Below are 24,681 nucleotides of genomic sequence, written 5' to 3'. Positions count from 1 at the left end.
AGAGGTCAGAAACACAAGATAATTAGCACAATAAAAAAAAATGTAACTCATAAAGTGTTAGTAATATATTAAAGGAAGGAAACAGAGGTCACGAGTGTATGATCAAGGAAATATGTGGATGTATGTAGGTTAAGCAGGTAAACATTTAAAGTCTTAGAGTTAATAAATATTGAATCGTGTGCATGAATAATGCATATGTATATTTAACGAATGATATTACGTGAATGGATAATCAATGACGATGACAATAATTACAAACGATAGCATTAATAAGAATACTTAATGTAAGGTGTGGGCTCTTTTATTGATCAGGCAGGGCTGGAGAGTCTTGCTTGAAACGTGTTAAAAGGGGCGTTCTTCGACTCCAACCTGGCAACCCCGAAGGAGTCTGGTCTAGGAAAATATTGCCCACAGCAGACTACTTGGCATTAAAGACGGCTGGCGGTGGGGAGCTGCGGTAAACCGTTTCCAGAAGCTACTCTTCAGTTTTTCTTTGCCGACACGAGGTACGTATTTAATCTTTTGCGTGCGATGCTAACAGAGCGAGCTAATTGAGATGCTAAAGGATGGCTAGCTGCACAACGGAGCGTTGAATAATAAAAGCCAGGCAGGTCTGCTAGCTGCGCGTTAGCTCAGGCTTTGCATTCAAAGGTCCGTCCTTAAAGAAAGGCGTCGATACCCAGAGCTGCATTAAGTCGTTTCCCCCCGGCGTTGTTTTCAGCGCAATTCAACGCTAATGGCAAACGATTGAGGTCAACATCGCAGAGCCGTGCGAAGCTAAACCCCCGAAACGTAAAGGTGATGTTAGCAAGCTAACGTTGACCGCCGGATTGTTTTTTCAGCCAAAATATGTGAAATGAAAACCTGAAGCGGGGGAGAGAGAGAGAGAAAATCCAAAGAGTGGACACGCAAACATTTTTAAGACAGTCGTGTTTCATAAAATTGCATTCATACCGCTCGACAGACAGACAGGCAGGCAGGCAGGCAGGCAGGCAGAGAGACAGACGGGGGGTAGTTAGCTAACATTAACACGAAGTTGGCTTTTTGATGGTCAGTTTTGTCGCGAAGGTTTTCATTTCATCCTGACACTGTAGGAAGCCCGTTCATATGTTGGATGTGTGGTGTGTTTTTTTTACAACTATATTGCAGTAAAAATACGATTAAAGACTAGTAAATAGCCCATCTAAGATGCGGCAAGAGATAACAAGGGTCTAAGCTAAGCTTCAATTACTCCATTAATTGACATTTGGTCGTCTTGCCTGCATTAAGAAGTGCTCCGTTTTAACTTGCTTTGTCACTGTTTCTGTGTCCTGGAGAAGAAATGAATTGGCAGTGGTGGTGATGAGAAGTGTCTCTAAGTATAACTACATCAGGACTTATGAGAAACTTACAGGTTTGTTTGTGAATAACTTGTTTGTGGGTTGTAACTGTGACAGCAGAAGCCCCCTTCTCGGCTTCCGTCTTTTTTTTTTTTTTATTATGTCACACACGTCCGCCTTTATTTACATTTCTCAACTTCTTCAATTCAAGCACAACTTTTTTTTCAGTCTCCATTTGAGTGCTGAGTTTGCATTTCTTCTGAATTGCATCACTCAAGTGCACCTGGTCCAGCTCTCTTGAGGATTCAAGCACCATCCCTCTTGATAAACATAATGCATCCTAGTGCCTTCCTGCGTATGTGCCGGCTGCAGTGTCACTTGTTGATTGTGCGTATTTGTGTCTGACGTCTGTAAAGGTGTGGTGGAGTGTACTGTGGCATGCCAAGTCCTAATCAGGAGGGTGTGTGTTTGTACACTTTTTTTTTAGGTTTCTCTTTCTGGTGAACCGGGTCAGAAAGAGAAACCTAAAAAGGAAGGAAGGGAGGACAGCTGGCCCCTTAAAAGCCGAGTCCAGATTGCTGAAGATCTGGTTGGGACTAGAAGGGGACATAATTAAAGTAGCTCAGATTTGGCTGTGGTCTGTAAAAGAGCTTGAGGTATCAGTTTTATTGATTGATTTGTGCAGCAGAGTCATTTCCAGATGAACCAACTCCACAAATTCCTGTTTTTGTTTTATAAACTTGTTTCTCTGCTTGTATACCCATTAATGGCAGGATTAGTTTGAGAACAGTGGATGAATAAGAAACGCCTCGAAAGATGTGCCTATTTTTGTGACGTAATTAGGCCTTAAATATTTGCCGTGCCTCTTTGTATTATTAATGCGACTGTGAGTCAGCTTCTCATTTGCTTATTTGCAGTTTCGTTTACAGTAATAAAAGAGACGAGAAAATTAAAAGCGTGTTGCAAGGTCGGGCGGCACAATTAATCAAATTATTATTATTATTAAATTATTGGATGATATTGGCCTGTCACAGATTATTTGCGCATATGTTGTCTGATATAAACTTTTTTTTTATAGAGATTGTAATGTAGAAAAAGATGCTCCGGGCGATTTATAGTTATTGAATTCCCAAAGTTTACTCTTTCAGTGCACTGATGTTATTTTGGACAGTAAAGTTCATTGTTAAACTAGCACTGGGCAAAATATAAGACATGTATCATAATTGTGATATGAGATTATATATTGTCTTCGATTTTGGATATCATTAAATCGTGTTTTTTTTTTTTTTACTCCCAAATAATGGTATCAGCATCAGCCCCAAAAATCACAAATCAGTTGGGCTCTAATCCAAATCGCAAGAAGCTGCAGGGTTTTTTTGATAAAAGGTAAAGTGTGTGACAATGATGCCACAGAGATGTCCTGGCCTACAAATCTTGTTCTCCAAATGTAAGAAATCACGCTGTTTCGTACAAACCGCAACAAATGTAAAATTGTAACACAAAATCAGTTCCACTTATGATTTTGCAGTCATACTATCCGTCAAAATTATCGCATGATATATTCGTTTTTAAAAAAATATATTGTACAGCCCTATTGCGAGATGAAACCACGTCCAAAGTGATATGAAAACTTTTGTTTTTACAGGTTATAATGTAGAAAAAGATGCTTGGGGTGGGAGTGAAGTTCACTGTTTCAGTGCACTGATGTCATTAATAATATTGTCCGACATAGCCATATCTAAAATTTTTATATCTATATTTTGGCCCACATCTCCTTTTTATACTGGCATTGACTCCAAAAATCAAGTATCAGTTGGACTCTTGTTCCGAGGCACAAAGTCAAAAATCTTAATTTGCATGACAGTGATGACATCAGCCATTTGTGCCGCCACTTAAAAGTTTGGCTGTAGGGAAAATCCCAAATATTTGAGATAGTTCTCAGTCATGCCTATTAAAAACATCTGTTAGTATGTCAAATTCTGGGATTTATAGTCATCATCAGCCCGTTCATAACCCAGACTGTGAAGGCATGTTGAATAATTTGTGTAACTTTCATAACATTATCACCCACTGCTCCTGCAGAGTGCAGAGAAAAATGAAATACCCTTGAAAGATGCACTTCTCTACAGTCCTGCTGATTTTTTTTCCCCCTCCAAACTTAATGCAGTGTTGCTGCCAAAGACAATATTAACTGCAGATTTCTTGAGAATGCTCTGCCAGACAGACTGAAACTTATTGAAATCTGTTTTTTATTCATATTTTATAGCCAGAGGAAATTGATGTCATTTGATTTGTATTCATATTTTCAGATCTTACAGAACTTGAGATTTAGTATCTGTGCATTTGTGCTTCATACAGTATGGTTACAGTTACCTACAATGTACATTTTTTTTTTGGTCTCATTTCATGGTGCATAACTATTTCCAATCAACATCTGTTTTTTTTTCTCCTCCCTTTTCCTCCCACAGTTTTGGATCAACTCTGGTGGAGAGAAACAAGAAGAAAACCTGAATCTTTGCCTAAATGGTTTAGGCCTGATCTGAACCTTCCAACACTTCTGCCAGTTGTGAGCCTCACAGGAATCTCTCTAAAAAGAGAGAACTCTATAGAAACTGTCTAGAAAAACCCAAGTGAAAGTCACCACACTTGGGCTCCTCGTTTAATCACCAGTTAAAGCATATTTAAAGAGTTCTCACGGCCTTGAGGAAGTATACGACCCAAGTGTTTCTCGGAAACGTCTGTGTGACAACATGGCAAAGAAAAACAGCCATAAGGGTAAGTATCTGCTTTATTAACTCTTTTATAGAAATTTGAACTCTACATGTCATTGCATATATTTAGTGTACAAACACACGCTCGCACACAATTCGTCATTTGTGTTTTAATGACTCAGCATTTAGTTGAAGAAAGTTTGGGTTAGATCAGAGTCGTAAATATAAAATGTGTGCATGATTGTTTTCACATGCCTTTGCACATCCTTAATCTGCGAGTGCAGTGTAACAGATGGTATTACTTTAACAGAGAATTTGAATAGTTATAAAGAGAAGTGCTGTGGACGTTTACAGTGACATTAACCTACTTTTGTCAATGAGGAAAACAACTTTTACAAGGGCCCCGTCTTTCTGTCTTGTCTTTAAATGGCCATAGATTAACTTTGGACTTTACCTGACTCCTCATACTCAGCTTCTGTTTATCAGTTTTGAAAAGAAGTGTCCTCAGACCTTTTGTTGAAAATTGTTTGTTATTCTAACGCAGCCACTTCTTCCTTTTATGGACCGGTTTTATTGTGCGTCTGATAACAGAAACCCTGAAGGTGTTTCAAGAATTTGGAAACGTTCTCTCAAGAACGTCTTTTCAGAGGCCTTCGTTTGCTTTTAGTCCTTTAAATCAGATGCAGATTCCAGACTGTTGAGACAGATGTGATGAGTTTTTGTCCCTTTCTTTTTTCACAAGTGCCTGCTGCTTGCGATAGGAAACTGAAGTGGCTGTGCTGAAATGCCCAAATAACATGTCCTTCCAGCTCCACAGCACAATGTGCGATGATGTTGGCGTCGACTTTTTCTCACTGTGTGGTTTTAAATTCACACGATGCTTTCAGTACTCAAATCTATCTTCAAACTATTTGATACCTTGAAAATGTGTCAGCACACATATAAACATTATTAAAGTGTCAGCTTTTTTACTGGAGATGAAAGTGCATGCCTTCACAAGCATAAACCCGATTCATAAACGTAGCCGACTACTCTTTCCTGGAAATCTCTGTGAAGATGTCTGGTGGCTGATTTGTTTTGCAAATCATGTCCTACAGAGGTTTGCAAATATGATTCAAGGCCTGAACAAACAAAGGAGTTTGGTGTTTGTTATATTTTTCCAGATACATCTGGGGTGGTGTTTGACACTCGCTCAAAAATGGTCATGTCCCAGGGAGGAACAGCTGAGCGGATGAAAGAGAAGGTAAGACATATACACACACTGCACATGACTGGCACAATATAGCTAATGGTTCAGTTTTACACATAAAATCTTAAAATGTATGTAATATCAAACATTCAAATTCAAGTGCCTTTACTGGAATTGGGGTTGGGCGATGTCCACCAAATTGGCATATGACGATAAGCCGTATCAGTGACAGTAAAATTCTGACTTTGAGGTTGTGTGTGACCAGCGACAGGAGTCGGATCAACTCTCACATCCCTGCCTGGCGTGTTGGGATTAATAGCGTCTTTGTTACTTCACCACATGTCCGTAACTTTTACTGTTTTACTATAGCTGCGATAGCGTGCTGCTCGAGGGCGAAACACTTACTCATAGAACTGGAGTTACATTCAGTAACTACTGTTCTGCTCTCTAATGCAGACCCTTAAACAAAGCCCCCCGACTTCTCCGTCATTTTTGCAAAAACCAGCACAAACGTCTTCATCTGCTCACACCATCCGAGGAAGTGGATTAACTTTATTTTTGGAAACTCTTATAGGCTATGTGTGTGCGCAAACCATTTTACTTCGAACTGCTTTCCCAGCAAGGGCCACCGACATAAAAAGCAGGATGTACTTTCGAAGTCAAACTCTGAGAAATTGTGTGTATGTCAAGCGTCGTATGAAGCTGATTAAATAATGAGAGTAGATTTGGGAACTGTTTTTTGTTTTTCACGCTGCTCTTTGTGGAACTTGATACTTCAATGCAAGTTCCTTCTGCTCCATGATCACTGCCAGTATGCCTGTTGCTGCTGTATTTAAATGTACTTGATAGACGAGCGTCATGGTACACTGTTGTACGTACTTCCATAAATATTCTTGGGTTTTCTACAAGTCAACGCTGTTGAAATGCCTAATCCTACCCCTTGTCTAACTCTGAGAATGAATACTATTACATTTACTGATAAACTTGCATTATGGAGCCTGCTACTCTTCCCAAAACACACATAGGCCTGTACCTCATTTTTATGAACGTCTGTTTATTTTGGAGCCAGTAATCATATGTTTTTTAATCTTTTTTCATTATTAGGATATGTTCCCTTACACTGACAATAGAGTGTAAAGAGGAAGAATCATGTTTGAGTGAAGTAGCCTTTTTATGTTAAAATTGGGAATATTTGCATTGGAGCTTTTGCACACCTCTTTCTCTGTTTGCAGTTAAACACACTCTTAAAATATTAGTTTTTCCACATTTGTACTAATCATACACACTGCAGTACATTCCTGTCCTTAGGGTAAATGTTATTTAAATGTTAAACACCTTCATTGTAAATGTATTTTAATCCCCATGAGTTGATTTTAAAACCTGTTCCTCTCGTACTCTGCTTTTATTTTACAGATCAGCGCTGTCAGGGCAGTCGTCCCCAACAAAAGTAACAATGAGATTGTGCTGGTGTTGCAGCATTTTGAGAACTGCGTAGACAAGGCTGTTCAAGCTTTCTTAGAAGGTATGAGGACGTCAGTGATGACACCAAGAACGGGAAATTCTAAGCATAAATAAACATATAGTTACTGTAGTTGCATAACACCGTAAAACTTGAAGTATTGCATATTTTAGTACAATTATGCCTTAAAGACAATGGTAATCACACCACATGAAGAAAAGACTAAAGATAACCTGTATAATGTATGCTGTTATATTGTGACGTCCTTATCTGCTCAGTACCACATACTTTGATGTTTAGTTCGAGCTGCTGACTTGGCATGCTGCCCACTGTTTGTGCTAAACGTGACCTTGACAACAACCTATTTCTTCATGCACACACGCCATGCTTTCAGAAGTCTGAGCGTTATTTGCATTCCTTCAGTTTCACAAGTTTAATTATAGAACAAAAAGGTTGTCCTCGGACGTCACACAGCTTTGTTCCTTTTTTAGCAAACAGCACCTCAGGGCATTCATGTATTTGGATGGGTATTACAAGGTTCAATCTTGTCATGCCACGCTTTGTACCTTTGTCATCATTGTTTGCTTTGAACCTCAGGTAGCGCAGTTGAGATCCTGAAGGAGTGGAATGTCACTGGCAAAAAGAAGGTGAGAACCAGAAAGACTACATCTTTAATCTCTCTCTGTTAAGTAAGCATAATTAGGTCAGCCCTACTTTTGAGATACTTAAAACTGATTTCTGTACTTCATAAAACAACTGTTTTAAATAAATAAATGTTTCTGTCCCTGCGTGTGCTGAATTAATCCATCTCAGTCCACTGATTAGAATAGAGATTACAATGTCAAACTGATGGATGTTCTCTCTATTTCATTCCTCCATGTCTAGCCCAAGAAGAAAAAGAAGCCCAAGCCTCAGCCTGAGGCTTCAGCAGAGCCTGCTCCACCTGAGGCCACATCGCCTGAGGAGGGCAAGGATGAGATGAACGGCTTTCATGCCAACGGATCAGTAATGGATGGAGAGTCACTGGATTCCCTGAGTGAACAGTTAGACTCTGCCTCCCTGGATGCAGCCGAGCTGGACTCTGAACCCGCTACATCCGAAACCACAGGTAATCACAGCTTTGATAATTATGAAGGAAAAGAAGGAAGGGCGGTTATTTTTATGAAGTTGTCATGCCTGGGTGAGGATCACCTGCTTTAATCAACATAGATTTTATGGATATGTGAACATCTGCTCTGATCACCATTTAAAGAAAAGCCACTCCAGGACGATTGAATATTGGGCTGTGCTTTGTCGAATTAGATTCAAATTAGAATTTTTTTGGTGTCCAGGGGAATATCCTTTGTCGTACCCGACAGTTTAAAGGCTTGGGCACACAGCATGCATAATCAGACGATCCATTTAGGGATTCAAGATTAAACCATGCAAAGGTTCTGCTGAGAGTTCAACTTTAGTGAATTTGTGCTGGTGACCAATAGCAAGTTGTCCTGACTATGCTAACCTTTCAGGGGACGTAGAGCTGGAGAGTTCAGAATAGAGGAAGTTGTTGGAGTTTAGTTTTTTTTTTTTTTTTAGCTGTGTTGCACTGTTCACCTTTATTTAACCTCCTTTGTCAGACAAAAACTGTTTCACAAATGGTTTGCAGACAATTATGAGAAAAGAGTCAATGTAAATGATGCAAGTTTTGAATAAAAAGTTAACTTATTGTCCCATTAGCAAAAAAGCTAAGAAATGTGCTAGCTGACCATTAGCAAAGTTGTTAGTCCTTTTGACACTTGGCAGCCATTTAGGCAACACCCCTGGGCAGTAATGTCAGGCTAACAAGACCAGGCTTGAACGTAAATGAATGGAAAGACAGAAACTTCACATTCAGTGGTCACTGGGACATAAAAACCCCATGAATAGAGTCAGCGGTTAAACTTGATAAAAAAAATACTTAAAAAGTTAGGTGACTTTGCACCAAAATAAAGCTTTAAATACCTTTCCCCTCAGATTATACTTTTACCAAGCATGTGCACGGTTTCACAGCACCAGCTTCTTTTACGGCTCAATACAAAGTGTTGTGACGTGATGCCGTCAGCTCATCACATCAGAGCTCTTGAACAAATTAGTTTAATGTCTAATCTTTGAATAACCTGATATCCTTCAAGTCCATTCTCATTCAAAGTCAAAGTGTGCTGGCATCAGTGCAACAACACGATTGGCTGATATGTTTCCTGGTTCGGCTGTGAAAAAGCAGACAATTGGCTTTTGGGGGGGGGGAGGGGCGGGATTTGTGACAAACAACAGACATCTATGGCATAATGGACTTTTTTATTTAGAGTGGTTTAACTTCTCTCTTAAAACTGTCTTCTTGTTAGCTCGGAGAGCTTCATTTTCCCCTTTTTTTTAAATGATTTTTTATTGGATAAAATGGTTTGGAATCGTAGACGGTAGCCAGGAAAGAGTAAAGAGAAAGTAGAGGGAAGCACTGGAAGAGGAAGTAAAGGTTAGCGTTTTCACTTCTAGCCCTGCAATTTTCCATTGTCGCCAAGTTTGTGGCTCCACCTATTTAAGACACTTTTCACAAGTTCACTTTTGAATGAGCGAATGTCACTCTGTGGTGTGACGGCCAGTTAACATCACCTTCTGTTTAATACTTCCTCGTCCATCCCAGTAACTTTCACATCCCCTTGACGGCCCCCCATCGAGGTCATGGAGCATTTTAACTGCATGTCAAACTTCTCCTTCTGTCTGATAACGGCATTAGTAATATTTTCCTATTATTGGACAGGTACTAATACCTTGTGTATTCTCTTTATGAAGATCGGATACTGCATTTAAGACTGCAGGGGAAGTGACTTGATTTTGGACCCGACCTAAACTAAGGACTTGACTTGCCCAAGAAAAATATGACATGGAACTTGCTTGAGACTTGGATCAAATCAGATCAAATTTAACAAGGTATCATATCACATCCCAGTATCATCTTAGTTAAAGGTGTCAGAGTTTTTGATTAGGGTTTTTTTAAATGAAAAAAAAAACATTATAAAACAGAAACTACACAAATACTCTGCTGTTTGGGAAAAGTCAGTTTGGAAACCGCTTACTTTACTTGCTGTAAAGTAATCCGTCTTCTCACAGGTGCAGAAGCAGAAAGTCAAGGTAGCGCTCCAAGTCCCGCCTTACAGCACGGAGGAAGAAATCAGCAAGGTCCCAGAGGCAACAAGAACCGACCCAGGCCAGGCTCAAATTCACATCCACCCGCTTCCTCATTTGCACCCTTAATGGATGAGCAGGGATCGTCAGGAGTCAAGAAGATAGGTTAGTCACCGTACCCTCTGAATGATCTTGTCCTGCATGTAGTTTATACAGTGGTTGATAAAGCACTATGAGTTGGTACGGATAAAACCCAATCTGGGACAAAATGTTTTAAAACACTTGAGCCTTAGTCATGTGTAATGTCTCCTCCTCAGCTTCCAACATTGACCGCTCCGTGAAGGACCTACAGCGATGCACCGCCTCACTGACTCGCTACAGGATGGTGGTCAAGGAGGAGATGGACTCCTCAATCAAGAGGATGAAGCAGACGTTTGCCGAGCTCCAGAGCTGGTGTGTACATTTATTTTAAAGTCTGGTCACAGTCGCTACAGTTGAATCTTGAGGTGCTTTGAGTTGGTTGGAAAGTAAGGTATAACAAAACAGCCTGCATGGGCGTTTCCACTGCAGCAGTTTTCCCGGGGGATAAAGATCCTCTTGAGGAACTCGGCCTAAATTTAGTTCCTGTATGATAGCTCCAGGGGTGGTACTTTGTTTGCCGGGCTAACAGTCAATGTTTAGTCAGATACCACAGACACTATAACTAGTACCAATATTAGGATGAGGGACAGACATGTCAGTCATTCATTACATTCAACTCAAACATCAGGGTCCAGCATCATCCAGTTGATACAGTGGAAACAGAAAACTACAAAATGAACTTTTAGTTCCTGAGTTTGTTCCTCCAGGTCCAAAGTTCTTGGAACTATTTGGTCCAAAAGGACTATTTGTGTTCCATTAATATTCTTCAGTTCAGGGTGCATGTTTACTGAGGCAGTGTGGGCGTTTATTACATTTTTATAGGTTTTGCTTTACCATCAGTGGGTCAAAGGGCATTTTTCTTATCTTTGATGACACAGGGACAAAGATTTTGCATAATAGGAAACTGACCTGTTACATATGTTGAACCTCTGGTCGTTTTTACAGCGCTTGTTATAGACTCACTACATGTAATGGAGTGTTATAATACAAAACAAAAGGGATACTGTAATCATTATGTACATAGTATTATTAATAGAGATGCACCAATCGTCTGGACAGAGACCAGAATCAGACATTTTTAGGCATGATCGGCCATGACCAGTGACCAGCAGCTCAGTAGTACATATGTCCGATTCTATCCCGCCCACCCCCAAACAGGACCATCAGCCAGAACTGAAAGATAAAAACAAAATATTTAATGTTATCAACCTTATTTACATGCACTCGTTTCATTTCAGAGTCTTCGTGCAAAAAGAAACCTTCCGTTTTTACCTTTCACAATAAGAGTCCCAGATACCGGTACACACTGCGTAAATGCTGGGGAACTCACTAACAGGCAACTGGATAAAATGGCTTACAACATGTTAGACAACGTGGGATATACTGCAATTAATTTCAGTTGGATTTTATTTGTACAACAAAGCTCTCCATTAATGGAATCGACCAAGAAAAATAGCAATTGTTGCATAATTACGCTTCTAACGCAGCACAGTGCAAGTGACAGGGTTTGTTGTCTTACAGACGCTACTAGCATATGCAAGAGAAAATCCAGGTTCACCTCTTTTTAGCAGTAATAATTAGGGCTGTGATAAGTCAGCGGGAGATGACTGTATTGATGGTTCTTAGGAGAATTTGGTACCTGCGGAGGAGGAGATAAGCAGCTCCCTGGGTGTTTGAGAGAGTCAAATACTTGACTCCTCTAAAACTATAACTTAATGCATCTGACTCAGAAAAGCACAAGCTTAAAGAAAAAAAATCAGGAGTCTGATAGTATGCATTCCTCAAATATTTTAAATTAACTATACAAGTATACAAGTCGAGGAATCCTTCATTATTCTCTCTGGAAAGCTGAATCATGATACTGTGGTTTCCTGTCGAAATCCAAAGCTAAATGGGAGCCAGTCGGAACAGCACTCTTGTGTCTTGCGCTGTCACTGTCTCTTTCTCTCTTCTTAGTTTCCTCCGTCAGCGTTCTCTTCAGTCTCTTCATCTCTGTCATGATGAGCACAGTTCCAGTTAGCAGAGCTAATTTTCCTAGCTACGGTATGCAGCAGTTACAGGTTCAGGAAACTCAGTAAATCACAGAGAGTTGAGGCAGAGCAGCTGGAGGACATTAGAGGGGAAACCTGAAAATATTTTCTCCACAAAATATGATCCAGTTTCACCAACACCACTGATAGTTGGTGCTGTAAAGCATTACGCACTTTGTTACTTCGTTGAGAGGGTAGGCTCATAGTGCAGAAACAAGCATTAGAGAGGTTGAGTGGTTGAGACAGAGACACCATTCACCACATTACAAGACACTGTATCATCAAAATGATTATGAGGCAGTTATTTTATAGTAAATGGTTACATAATGCTGTTTTAAAGCCTTGATCTTCATGGGTGTAGCGTTATTTATGCTAGAGGTAGTCAGCCAGCTGTCAAACATAAGAGTATATACTATATATATTCTATTCAAAGGCTTTTTTAATGCTGCACTGGAGGCAGAGAGAGATCATGACTGTAAAGAGCTCTGCACACTTCAACTAGGTCGAATAATGTGTCATCCAACCGTCTAAAGGCAGAAGTGTTTCCAAGCCTCCAAGAACAACGCTGTGGGCTGTGAGGTAATTTTGGAGTTCTTGTAGTAGAATCCTGTTACACAGACTTTTCCATAAACAGTCATTACAAAATGGAGCAGTTTTTCTATTTTTCTCAGTCTAATACCTTGAAATTCCTCTTTATATTTTCAGAATTTGATGCATTAGGTCCAATAAAATCTAAAAAAAATAAAATAAAAAAAAAAGCTCAAAAAGCTGCATCAGTAAATGATTTCTTGCCAGTCATGTGTGTAGGCAGTTGGCTCTTCCAGAGTTAGTCTGTGATGCGCCTGCTCTCAGCTGGCTTGGAATAGTGCACAATCAAGTGCACATCCACTCCACGAAGACATTCATGGTGCTGACCTCGTTTGAACACACAAGAAAGGACAGAAGTAGTTGTATAAAGAAACACAGAAGAGAGCCTGAGGCAGAAGCTTGCATACTGTTACACCTGCTAGCATACTAGGAGGACAATCCACCTGGCACTTCAGGTCTCAAAGCTTTTGTGTGTCGAATTTAGGGGCATTTATCGGAAGAAATGGAATATGATATTCCCCATGATGTTTCTATTCCGGTATACTCTTCTGAAAATAAGAATGGTATTGTTTTTTGTTAGCAAGTTAACACCTGTCTGCTCTAGTTGCAGCTACCGAACTTCTCTTTCTTTCTCACTCAACCACACACACATTACGCACTGCCATAAAGGAGCCATGCTACTCTTTTAACACACCAAACCAATGGCTCACATTTTGGGAGACACTGCCACAGCCTCCTGTGGCTTTTAATTGTCTTCTCAGTGCACCACTTAAAACTGCTGTAATCGTTGTCGTAGTTTTAGCTATTTTCCTGTCGGTTTTGCAGTTAGCAACCTCCTCCTCCCTCTCCACATCAGCACATGAACACACAGCAGTAATCCCCAGACAAGCAGCAAACAGGACGATGCTGCTCTCTGCACGTTCACAAAAAGACAGGACAGCCTCATTATAAAGTGGGCAGGGATACTATAAAATATTTTTTCTCTTTTACTGCATGAGCAGGGAGAGGAGAGCCATGGGTTACAAAACTCTAACAACTACACTTTATGATAAAAAATATATCGCTTACCAGCAGCTTTAGGCTTGGAGGATAGTGCATGACTTAAAAATAGTTGGTGAACCGTGTGGCTTATAAGCAATGTGAGAAAATGACTCAGAAATATATGAAATATCATAAAAATGCCAAAATACAAGGTAATTTAATCGTCATTATATATATTGTATAACAAAATAAAAGTTGGTAAACTTTTTCATGCTACATAAATTACAGAACATATATACAGTTATTATTACACAAATATGCATCAACATGTAGTTCATCTTGTGAATCTGCATCAGGGTGTATGTAAGAGGCAGCAATAAGATGGTGGGCATGTGGTCGGCATATCTTCATATTAAAAGGTCGACACCCAGGAAACACTGTGCATCAACTTTGACTGTTTGTGAGCACCAAGCATCGATTTGTTAGTCCACCTCTCCTCGTTCAGCTGTAGTCCTGCGCTCTGTCGGCTAAGAACATGGTCCGCCCGTCGAGTGCAACAGCTTGAACTGAGATGTTGTGGTGGAAATGGGTCTCTGTGGGCACAACAGTGTCTGATTTCAGGTTGTTTTGCCAGCCTGTGTCCCATTTTGTCCATTTCCTTGTCCTGTGACCAGATATTAGCCAGGAGCAGCCTTAAACCAAGCTGGATTAGCATGACTCTTATTCCAACTCTCTTCCTGTCTGGAGTGGTCCAGCCGGTCAGGTTGAATGGTCCAAAGTCTGCTGCTCTTAGTCGAAAACGCTGGCTTTCTTCTCCAGTGATGATGACAGTATTTCTCCCATAAGTAGTAGTTTCAGCATAAAAAACCTAAAAAATCACTGTGCAGCTTAATTTGGAGGATCTACCGGGCGCTGCATCTTAATGTGACACCTTTGCCATAGCAAATCCAAAAAAACACTGGAGTGGGATTTAAAGTATAAAATGCTCCATCAAAATGTAGTAATGCTCAATAATTTCTCAGTTATAGGTCTGGATAGAAGGGCGCCTGGATCTTGACCTGGATAGCTGTCCGCCTATTAGTGATCCCAAGTGGGATGACGAAGGGTGGCAGGTTAACAAGGGAGATGCATTTTAGTAATTTTGCCAACAAGGGGTGCGCCCCCGCCTCAAATCTCCTGCTGCGTGTTCCATAGTTGAAACCAAATGAGAACCCATTCCTGAAAACATTGCTCCATCATGCTTCTAGTGGTAAGAAAACCCACAGGGCTTTAGAGAAATATTTTACCCATCACTTGCAGTGTGAAATCTAGTTCGTCATTAATGGAACAGTTTTTCTTTGCATGATTTAAATGATGATTCATGGTTATTCAGATTTTTCTATCTTAGTAGGCGCTGAGATATCAAAGTGTGGTAAAACAATAGTACACTCAAGGTTGCGATTTATGATGTCATAATGGCAGACGTGCTGATCTGTGGCATGAGACGGAGAACTGCAGTATGTCGCTGCTGCTTATATCACACAGCATTGAACTTTCTCTCATGTATTAGTGTTTAAATGTTGACCTAAATGTGTTGCACTTGCTGTTTTGCATTGTCATTCACTGATGCTACTGTTTCTGAGTGTGCAGCTGTTTTTTTATTGGAATAGCTTCGTAATCTCAGTGCAAAGTCAGCGTCACAATATGCCCTCTTATCTCGAAGTGAGGGGAGAAAAATGACCTCGCTCTCTCTCTCTCTGTTTTTTAGTTTAATGGACAGAGAAGTGACTCTACTGGGAGAAATGGACAAAGTTAAAGCAGAATCCAGTAAGTATTTTAAACTATGTCGACCTGCAGGTCATGTGCCACCTGAGCTGTTGTTGGTATTATTCACATAATGTGATCACCTGACTCAGGAAGTGATTTAGGTCAGATTCTCAGAACTTCTGAGAGGAAGTGAAAAGAAATGGTTGTAGAACAGCAAGTTCCAGTTCCTTCAAAACTGCAGAGATGCCCTCGGGGTCCTGATATACCTGGAGCATACCAACCACTGTGTGTATGTAACATGACAGAGCAAGACTGCATATTTGTACAAGTAGGCCATTCTCTCTTCTTCTGTCCTCTCAGTGTTGAGTGTTGTGTGTTCCAGGCCTGGAAAAAGTGAATAGTGTCAGGTGTCAAGGGAGACTCAATGCTGTCTTTGTGCAGAGTGTGTGGGGAATTGAGAGGAAAGCGAAGAAACTCTAGTATTTTCTTCGACATTACAAAAGCCAGGTTTCCTCAAAATTTACCTTCTGCTAATCTGCTTCCTGTACTTGTGTTAACTTTATGGTTTCCCTCATGAGCTTTTGCTCTCCTGCAGGAAAAGAGATAACTGAAAAACAGCTCTGAGCGTAGGTGAACAAATGGAAAAAGAGGATGTTTTTGGCATTGTTTAGTACAGTCCAGGATATAATGATCGTTATCTGTGGTGCTGTAGGTACCAGGTACCAGTACTGTAGCTAGTACTAATATTTAAGGGGTGCAACCAGTGTTTATTTTGGCAGCTACTTTAGATTTAGTCTTTATCTCAGTCTTTGGATAAAAATGCTTATTAGTTTTAGTCACATTTTAGCCAATTGTATTGTTCAACAACTAGTCGACAAAAACACAAAAGATTTAGAGTTATAGTTGATGAAAAGTCATTATATTTTAGTCAAATGTTTTCTCTCAAACTTATTCAGTCAGGCTAATAAGCCTCTGCATAATCAGCAGCTCCATGTTTTCAGATATCTTTTTAAACATGCCAGGCAGTTTGATTAGACTGTTGTGTAGGTTACAAATACTACCATTAAAGTCACACTAGCGCTGAAACAATTAGTTGATTAATATGCCTTCCAAGTAAATTGCTGCGTAATCTTAGAAACAGTTTGACTAGATAGTAATTGCTATGCCTGCCATGTTCAGGGCCTTTATGGTGAGGGCAAGTAAGTAAAAACAGATCGAGAATAATTAGAAGTTGTTTATCCAAAAAATTAATAGATTTGCACTGTTGCAGCAGCAACACATGATGCTCACTAAGACACACGGGTCTGAAAAGCCAACAAGGTTTTTCCCCATACATATCACTCCAACAATGGGACGGTATAAGACTGCAACGACTAATTGATCAAATAAATGATTGGCTTTCTGTTGATATAATAATCGCTTAGCCAGCAAATAATTTCAGTCTTAATGTAGTGCAGTAGCACTATTCTCAAACTATGGAGCTCCCTCTAGCAGTAGACGGAGGAATCCAAGAAATATTTTTTGAAAATGAAATGAGGTCATATTATGTGTTTTGCCTTTCCTTTATTGTGTTATTTAGCATATTTGTGCATGGTTACTTGCTCGGCATGACCCGCCCTACTCTGCCTCTGATTGGTGAGAGTTGCACATGCGCATTACTTAACGGGCAGGATGTAGCCAAAGACTGAACAGAGGCGAGATGTCTCACTCTGTAGCTAAAACGGAGCATTCAAGACACATTGTGAAAAGGGATGCTGCAGCAATGCACCATATGAGAAAAATTATGTGTTTTTTGAAAATTAATGTCTGTAAACCTATTCTACTAGGACCCCCAAATAAAAGTATGAACCTGAAAATTAGCATAATATGACCTCTTTAATTTAAAAGCAATAATCCTATCAAAATAATACAGGATGAAATATTTAATCTTAAATGTAATTTGAAAATAAGTTTTGTTTTTTCTTTAATGTCTGTAATTAAAGTCTGCTACATAAGCAGGTTCATGCACGTTGCACACAAGTCCATTATTAACCTAAACGTAAACTGTGATGGCAGGATAGTGAGCAGAGGTAAATGAAGGGTTCAAACTGTGTTTTGAGTAAACATGTAACACCTTTCTTGACTTAACTGAATAGATGCTGTGTGTAGATTAAAGGCTAAAGAAGTGTGTCAAGTGCGTTATGACGCCAATGTCAGTAACTTGTGTGCCTTCACACTGGCACATACTCAGTATCACGATTTGATCTTTAACCCTTGTTTATCTTTAGATGCTGAGTCAGCCGAACTTTGTACGTGTTGTTTAAAGTACACAGCTGAGTTCTCAAAAGAAAATGAAACTTACTGCGACTGCAGGGAATATTTAGACAGAACTGAGTTGTTCACAGAAAAATATATAGTAACTAAGTCACTTTTCAAACATACTAAATATTGTCTAATTTCATCATCTCAGTCAAGAGAATTTGCTGATTTTCTTCTGTGTGGTGGTAAACTGAAAATCTTTAGGTTTTGGACATTTTCTCAACCAAACATTTAGTCGATTAATTGATAATGATAATAATCATTAGTTGCATCCCACAATGAGTTGTGCCTTAATTGGACATAATCAGTCAGCATTTGTAGTACACTCTGAATCAGGGACACCGTGCACAAAAACAATTGTAGGTTCTCTTGTTGGTTGTCTGTTAATCATCTCATTATTTGTGTTTAGTGTTGATTTTGGATGCCCGGCAGAAAAGAGCAGAGGAGCTCAGACGGCTGACGGACCAGTCAGCATCCATGTCTGAAGAGCAGTTGACTGAACTGCGTGCAGACATCAAGGTACTTTAACAAAACTGATGCTTCAGTTTGGTCTCTTCCATCTCTTTGTTTCAAAATGTGACTAAATGCACAGCTGACTAAATGTGAAGTTGGTGTTGATCATTGAGCCACAACTGAAAGTTAAATAAAAAGCTAATTTGTAGTGAGTGGTTGTCTTTTCCAAGGTGAATCATGAGCAGGATGACAACATGAAGGAAAACCACAAATTAAATTATATCTACCTGTTGCACTTTGGAGCAAGCTGGTGGTTATTAATATTATTAATAATAATAATAATAATAATAATAATAATAATAATAATTGATTGGTTGTCTCTTTTCTTTTCCACAGCACTTTGTTAGTGAACGTAAATACGACGAGGATCTTGGGAAAGCTGTAAGATTTACATTTGATCTTGAACCGCTGAAGACGAGCATCACAGGGTTTGGATCAGGTACATTATCCTGTTCATCTGGTTTTATCTCTCTTTGTATTTATGTTTAAGTCAATATTTCTCTCTGTGCTTATCTTGATAATCCTGAATGAAAGTAAACCCTCAGCCATTTTGAAAATACAAACAAAGGCATTTCAGCTTGTTTCAGTTTCTTGAAAATTGAAACAAGTCCAGTTGCCTACGACACAGCACTTAGAATAACCATGACCTGGATGACTGAGAACCTTCATCAATGAGCATTTCAGCTGGTCATTGTCTTTATCATGTCCACCGTTACAGCAGACTGGAAGCACACTTGGCTAATAAGCTAATTATTGTGTTTTGTCTTCCAAAATGTGTGCTATTTTAAACGACTTGGAGAGGAAATGGACAAAACTAAAAATACAAAAAGACTCTAAGAGGCCCAGATGCCACCGAAACAGAAGGATCAAAACTTTAAACTATTTTGATGGGTGTATATATCAAGTTAAATATAAAGACATTATGTTATTTCTATTCAGCTATTTATACATATTCAATATGCACATTTGTGCAGACATCCAATGTTCATATTTGGCACCTGAAAAATCATTAAAAACAAGTTTAAGCACAACATTAAATATTGTTTACAGAATTATCTCTTCTCAGCAACGTTCAGGTTCTCAGGTTGTACATTTACAAATAGAAATGAGTCTTAAAGTAACATGTTTCCATTATGTGGTTTCAGAGAAACTCATGTCATCAATGCTGCTGTGAGGGAAGACAAAAATATACAGAATTCATATAACTTAACTGAACCTAAGCAGGGATTCAACTCATAAGAAAGGATTATAAACTTATCGGGTTAAATTTGGTGAGGTAAACGGACACTGTGACTACAAATATATCTGATGAAAAGAGGCAGCTCAATCAGATGCTTCTCAGATTGAGGAAAGCAAACTTCAAACGAAAAAAAAATGGACTGGAGCACTTGGATTGATGCAAACAGAATTTGAAGTTTGCTTACCTCGATCTGAGAAGTGTCCTCTTTAATACCCTGCAACAAATATCTTGGTTCACTGCATCTCAAACTGCCATCAAGCCTTTATTAGACACAACTCACACTTTTGGTTTCAGGGTGTATGATTTACATTTTTAGACATTTCAGATGGTGTGAAGAACGCCTCATGAAGTAAAAAAAATTTTAAAAAAGAAAAAAAAAAGTACTTTGGACATATGGTTGGCACTTCTCGGTATCGAAGAAGAGGAAGGGGAAACGGAGTGTGTGAGTTTAAAAAAAACCTGCATTCATTTCGCTAACTAGCCACTTTATTCCACATCATTTTATGCTGTATTCTTATGATTAGTTTTGTTAACATAGTTACTGTTTTTACACTAACATTAGTGTGTAAATGCAGGTTTTTTTAAACTTGAGCAAATAATTGGCAATTTACTTCTTTCCCATTACCATTAGATGAGTTTGCAGGGAGCAGTACAAGGCAGCAGATAATATACAACATTAGACTACATCCAGAAGACATGATTCTGAATTAGATGCATTGTTTTTAGAGATGATAACGGAAGTGGCTAAGGAGTGAGACATCTCGCTTCATTCTCATCTCTGTTGACAGAGTGCCTGTGCACTGAAGACAAAAGCCAGATGTTCGAGGGTGATGTGTCTGGTGTGAAAGTAGCAGCATCAGAAATTCTGAATCTTGATGCAAGCTGACTCAGAACCCCTTCTCATCCTAAATATAGAAAAGGGTTAAGAAAAAGAGGAGAAGAAAAAGAAAAAACTGAGTTTATTTAGAAATCCTGCTTCATGAGTAAGGCTCCAGGTTGTACTGTTAGTGATTTACCTTGTTGTTTTTCTTTTACAGTTTACCACCCGCGTACAGGCTACTCAAACAGGTCCCGTTGCAGCTCCACGTCCTCTTCTGTCGCCAGCCCAAGCCTCCTGGAAACTCCTCCTCCTCCCACCCAGACCCAAAGCCCCCCCATCGAAAACCGCCCTCCACCAACCAAACAGGTCAGCTGGAAATCATTGAGACCTTAAAAACCTCCTCACACCTTACTTGAGCAGTGTGAATCATTTGTAGTCGCTTACTGACTTTTGATTTTTCCTCTCAGATTTTCCAAGGCAACAGGCGTACTTTCCAGGGACAAGGGTATCACTCAGGTGGTCAGCGGTATAACGGCGGTTCCTACCATGACAGGAACGCCAATCGTGCTAACCACCGCTACCAGAGCGACGGCGGCTCTTCCGGGCCTACTTCACATCACTCTAGCAACTCAAGAGGTCCCTCCCGTTCCTCCACGTCCTCCTACAACCAAGATCGACCCTCTCATAACGGGCTGCCCCAAAGGCCTCCGCGGACGCACTGCCCTTGACATTGGAAACCCCGCGCTCAATCAACCCCATCTACTAACCGTTGCACTCCCCTCCCCCCCCCATACCTTCCACACTCTCCCTCCTACTAACTCCTCTCAATGAAGAATAGAATACCAGTTTACATATTTCCGTCAGTTGAGCTGTAGGGCCACCTCTCTACATCTATCCATTCATCCCTCGAACTTGAAAAGCTCTCACTGTTCTGTAATCGCTCTTCCTTTTTCATTTCTCTCACCCTGATTGCGGTAACAGCTCCTATCTTTAGGCCCCTCTTTGAGAGATCTCATTGCTATGCTATTGTCAGTCTCTGTTTTTAATGCCAGAGACTGACAGGATTACCTGCAACAATTTGTGCAGTATTGAAGTTAAATTCTTAGTACTATTTCTATTCTTGCTGTGGCTTATGTCAGCTCTCTGATTTGCACCTCAGATCTTTCTTTTTTTTTTTTTTCTTCTTGTCTCCCAAAACCATTTCAATGCCTTCACCGTGGAAAAGAAGTAGTTCTAGTATTAACAGGGAATTTTGTCATCAGGAGAGAAGACATGCAATCAACACTACAGACTATCGTTAATATTTGCAAGGTTTAAAAAAAAAAAAAGACATATCAAACTGTAATCCAGAGCTTTTCGTATGGCTGCTACAAACAGTAGGAAACGTGTTAACGCTAGGACTTCGATGTTTTTTGAGAGTAGGTTGCTCTCTGATAGGAATAGTTTGACATTTGAGAAATGGCTACCTCCCCTTCTTGCGTTAGATGAGAGGATCGATACAACTCTCGTGTTTGTGAGCTAAATATGAAGCTAGCTGGTTAGCTTAGCTTTGCATAAAGGCAAGTGGAAACTGTTTTGTTGCCAGTCCCAAGTTAACGTAATCTGCCAACAAGCAAAACTCCACGAATTCACAGAAGTCCTAAACGGTCAGGTGTGAATTTCTGTTATCCTGTGATCGCGAGTTAAATTGTATTTGTTTTCCTGACATCACAAATTAAACATGGAATAAAAAAAACACCTGTTTTTTTCCCTAAATAGAGAGATAATTTATCCTGAGAAAACAATTTCGTAAGATTTATAAGAGTAGACGAAGCAGGGTTCTGTGTGGTTGTTTTTGGGAGGTCCAACGCAAACCATATCAACTTTTTACTGAATTTTTCACTACACTTGTCAAGATGCCCTGTATGAATGCTGTCATGCCACTATTGATCTAATACACATTAGGCTATAAGGAACAACCTTTTGTTTTCTAGTGATAATGAATTAATTTATCTCTTTAGCTCATAACGGCGCTCGTTTTCTCGAGAAACTTACATAAATAACTCATGAAACTCTCGAGAAAACCAACACTTTTTAAATTAAATTTAACTCGCTATCACAGGAAAGTGGAGGAAGTAATATGTTGGACCCATGACCTTTAAGGGATTTTCAACTAATTGTCACTGTCTTGTTTATTTTGTACAAAAAAATGAAATGAAATGAAATTAAAAAACGTGGGGTAATGATCCAAGCAGAGCAAAGCTGGTTGTTTCCAGTGTTTTTGCGAAGCTAAGTTAATTAGCTGCTAGTTGTTGCTTCATAATTACCGTACAGACATGAGAGTGATTCCCAACTTCTCATCTAACACTCTGCAAGAATGTGAATTAGCTAATTTTCCAAAAATGTGGAACAATTCCTTTAAACATTGCCTGAGGCAGTGATGTATCGCCCTCCCACTGGCCAACAGGGTCATCGTGTGTGCCGTCTTTCTTGCTCGCTGTCCATTCTTTTATAACAGAGAGGGCTCATTACCTTTTGTAGAATAATGCTAAATGAAATGTTCACGCTCAAGACAAACTGTCCACATGCTGTTTTATAGTCAGTTCTTGACTTCCATTCTGAAGGATTTTCTTCCACGTGCACCGTTTCTTCTTCTTCTTCGTTATTTGTTGTTATATGCACATGAATGGCATATTAATGACGTGCTTGCCTTTTAGTCACAGAGAGACTTCACATTTGCCTTTCTAGAGACATGGATGTCTGCGTCGTGACGGCTTTCTAATCAGACGGTACTTGTAGAGCAGACGTGCGATTTCTAAATATATGTGTGAGAAAAAGATGCAAGATCTCTTCTTCCCCTTTTTATATACTCACTTGATCCCATCTTTGGACGTATAACTGATGAATGCGTTGGAGGGTTGTATTGATTTCAAAGATTTTTTTTCTTTTTCTACAGCTGCCAAGTAGACGCTTCAAGGCTGTTGTTGGGGTTAAGTCTCCTCGTCGTGTCGGGAGTTTGTGAACAAAAAGCTGGTGAATACCTCATTGCTGATCTTTAGACGCGGCCTGTTTTCAAGGCGTTTTCCTGCAGTGGGTTTTTTTTTTTAAGGGACTGGGACCCCTGGTGATTCCTCATCTCTTATCTTCTTGTAGTTATGTACATACAGTTTGTCGAGCTGCAAGGCTGTAGTTAAAAACTGGTTGTTACATTATTGCTGCATTTCTTCATTCATGTGCTCTCTTCCCTCAAGACTTTAGGAAAAGGAATTTAAAATAATATTTTCTCTCTACCCCCTCTTTTTGTTTCATTGTGAGTTTTCTGATCACAGGGAGATATATTTGAGATTAAAATCTTTGCTCCAGTTATTATATTAGTGAATAATGTGGAGAAAAGAACGGTAGTTTGTTTGCAGTCTTTGGTTGATATGTCCCGTAACGACATATAATCATGTTAACTTTTGACTTAAAGCCGTAGTTTGACATTTTGAGAAATACATTCATTCCCAAACATTGAAAACACTTCTGATAAAGCATAAATCTCACCATTGTGTCGACCCACAGTGATGTCACCCTTTAATTTGGCATTACGGCTGTTGCCATCTTGGTTTTTTTTTTGGCCAGAAAAGACCTTATTTGGAGAAGAGGGTGTAGCTGAGGAATGGGGCCATAATTTACTAAATGACCATTGTGCTTTGTAGAAGAAGACTTGAAACTAGCGACTGAGACCATAAACTCATTAGAAAATGGTTTATTTAGTTAGTAAATCATGTGAGAAGTTTACATGAAGTCGGACTTCTTTTGAAAACAGTGGAGTTGCCCTCCGCAGGCTATAAGAAATGGAGGATTAAGGCACACTTTTCAGACCTGGAAGCTCCATCCATTTTTTATGATCAGTTTTTGCTTGCAAAGTTTGGTTTCCAGTTGTGGAATCAGCTCGTTGTCGCCCCCTTGTGGCTGTTTTGGGCAAAAGAAACTATATTGAACCCATGATGGACACAAGAAGAACACAAAGGTGAGATTTATGCTTTATCGGCAGAGCTGGGAAAGCTTCTTTCCGCCTGTTTCCAGTCTTTAGGCTAAGCTGAGCTAACCGGCTGTTCAAAGTAGCATCGTAATCAATCTTCTGATTCATGCTAACTCTTGGTAAGAGAGTTGTGTATTTCCTTAAATGTCAGACTACTCCTTTAAGTGCTTTCAGAGGTGGTGACTTTGTTTTGTCACAAAGATTTTTATTGACTGACATTGTCAGGTGGAAAATATACCAAATTTCACTAAAACAAGTGTTTTTTTTATTCCAGCATATTTCTTGTGTTCGAGATGCTGGACTCGTTCAATCAAAACTCAAAGGAAGTCATTCTCAACAGAGATTTTGTCCGTCTCACTTTAACCACTTTTTTTTTGTTTGTTTTACATTCCAGACTGTAGGAATATTTAGGTTATCGCCAAAGAAATAATTTCGTCCTGTTAAAGTTGCTGCCTTTTTCTTTCTTTCATTTTGATTTCTGCCTGCAAAGAATTCCAAAGGGGAT

General features: G+C 39.6%; 1 protein-coding gene across 1 annotated transcript; it reads left to right on the top strand.

Annotated features, from left to right (window-relative positions):
* Window positions 1–395: 395 nt before the first annotated feature.
* On the top strand, window positions 396–21,486 carry spats2 (spermatogenesis associated serine rich 2). Its single transcript, XM_073469542.1, has 13 exons — window positions 396–506; window positions 3,788–4,094; window positions 5,194–5,273; window positions 6,633–6,741; window positions 7,276–7,325; window positions 7,564–7,786; window positions 9,802–9,981; window positions 10,134–10,269; window positions 15,304–15,362; window positions 18,010–18,119; window positions 18,450–18,552; window positions 20,391–20,539; window positions 20,641–21,486. The coding sequence occupies exons 2-13, from the start codon at window positions 4,070–4,072 to the stop codon at window positions 20,899–20,901; spliced, it is 1,485 nt and encodes a 494-aa protein (XP_073325643.1). The 5' UTR covers window positions 396–506; window positions 3,788–4,069; the 3' UTR covers window positions 20,902–21,486.
* The last annotated feature ends 3,195 nt before the right edge of the window (window positions 21,487–24,681 follow it).

The sequence above is a fragment of the Pagrus major genome, chromosome 7, assembly GCF_040436345.1.
Source record: "Pagrus major chromosome 7, Pma_NU_1.0".
In the NCBI taxonomy this organism is placed as follows: Eukaryota; Metazoa; Chordata; class Actinopteri; order Spariformes; family Sparidae; genus Pagrus; species Pagrus major.
Note: the sequence above shows the minus strand (reverse complement) of the source record. Positions and strands in the feature narration are given on the sequence as shown.

Excerpts from the sequence above, each read along its gene's own strand:
- spats2 (XM_073469542.1), top strand. The coding sequence starts at position 4,070 with ATGGCAAAGAAAAACAGCCATAAGG. Across the intron at positions 4,095-5,193 it reads AAAGAAAAACAGCCATAAGG|ATACATCTGGGGTGGTGTTT; the intron begins GTAAGTATCTGC and ends ATATTTTTCCAG. Across the intron at positions 15,363-18,009 it reads CAAAGTTAAAGCAGAATCCA|TGTTGATTTTGGATGCCCGG; the intron begins GTAAGTATTTTA and ends ATTTGTGTTTAG.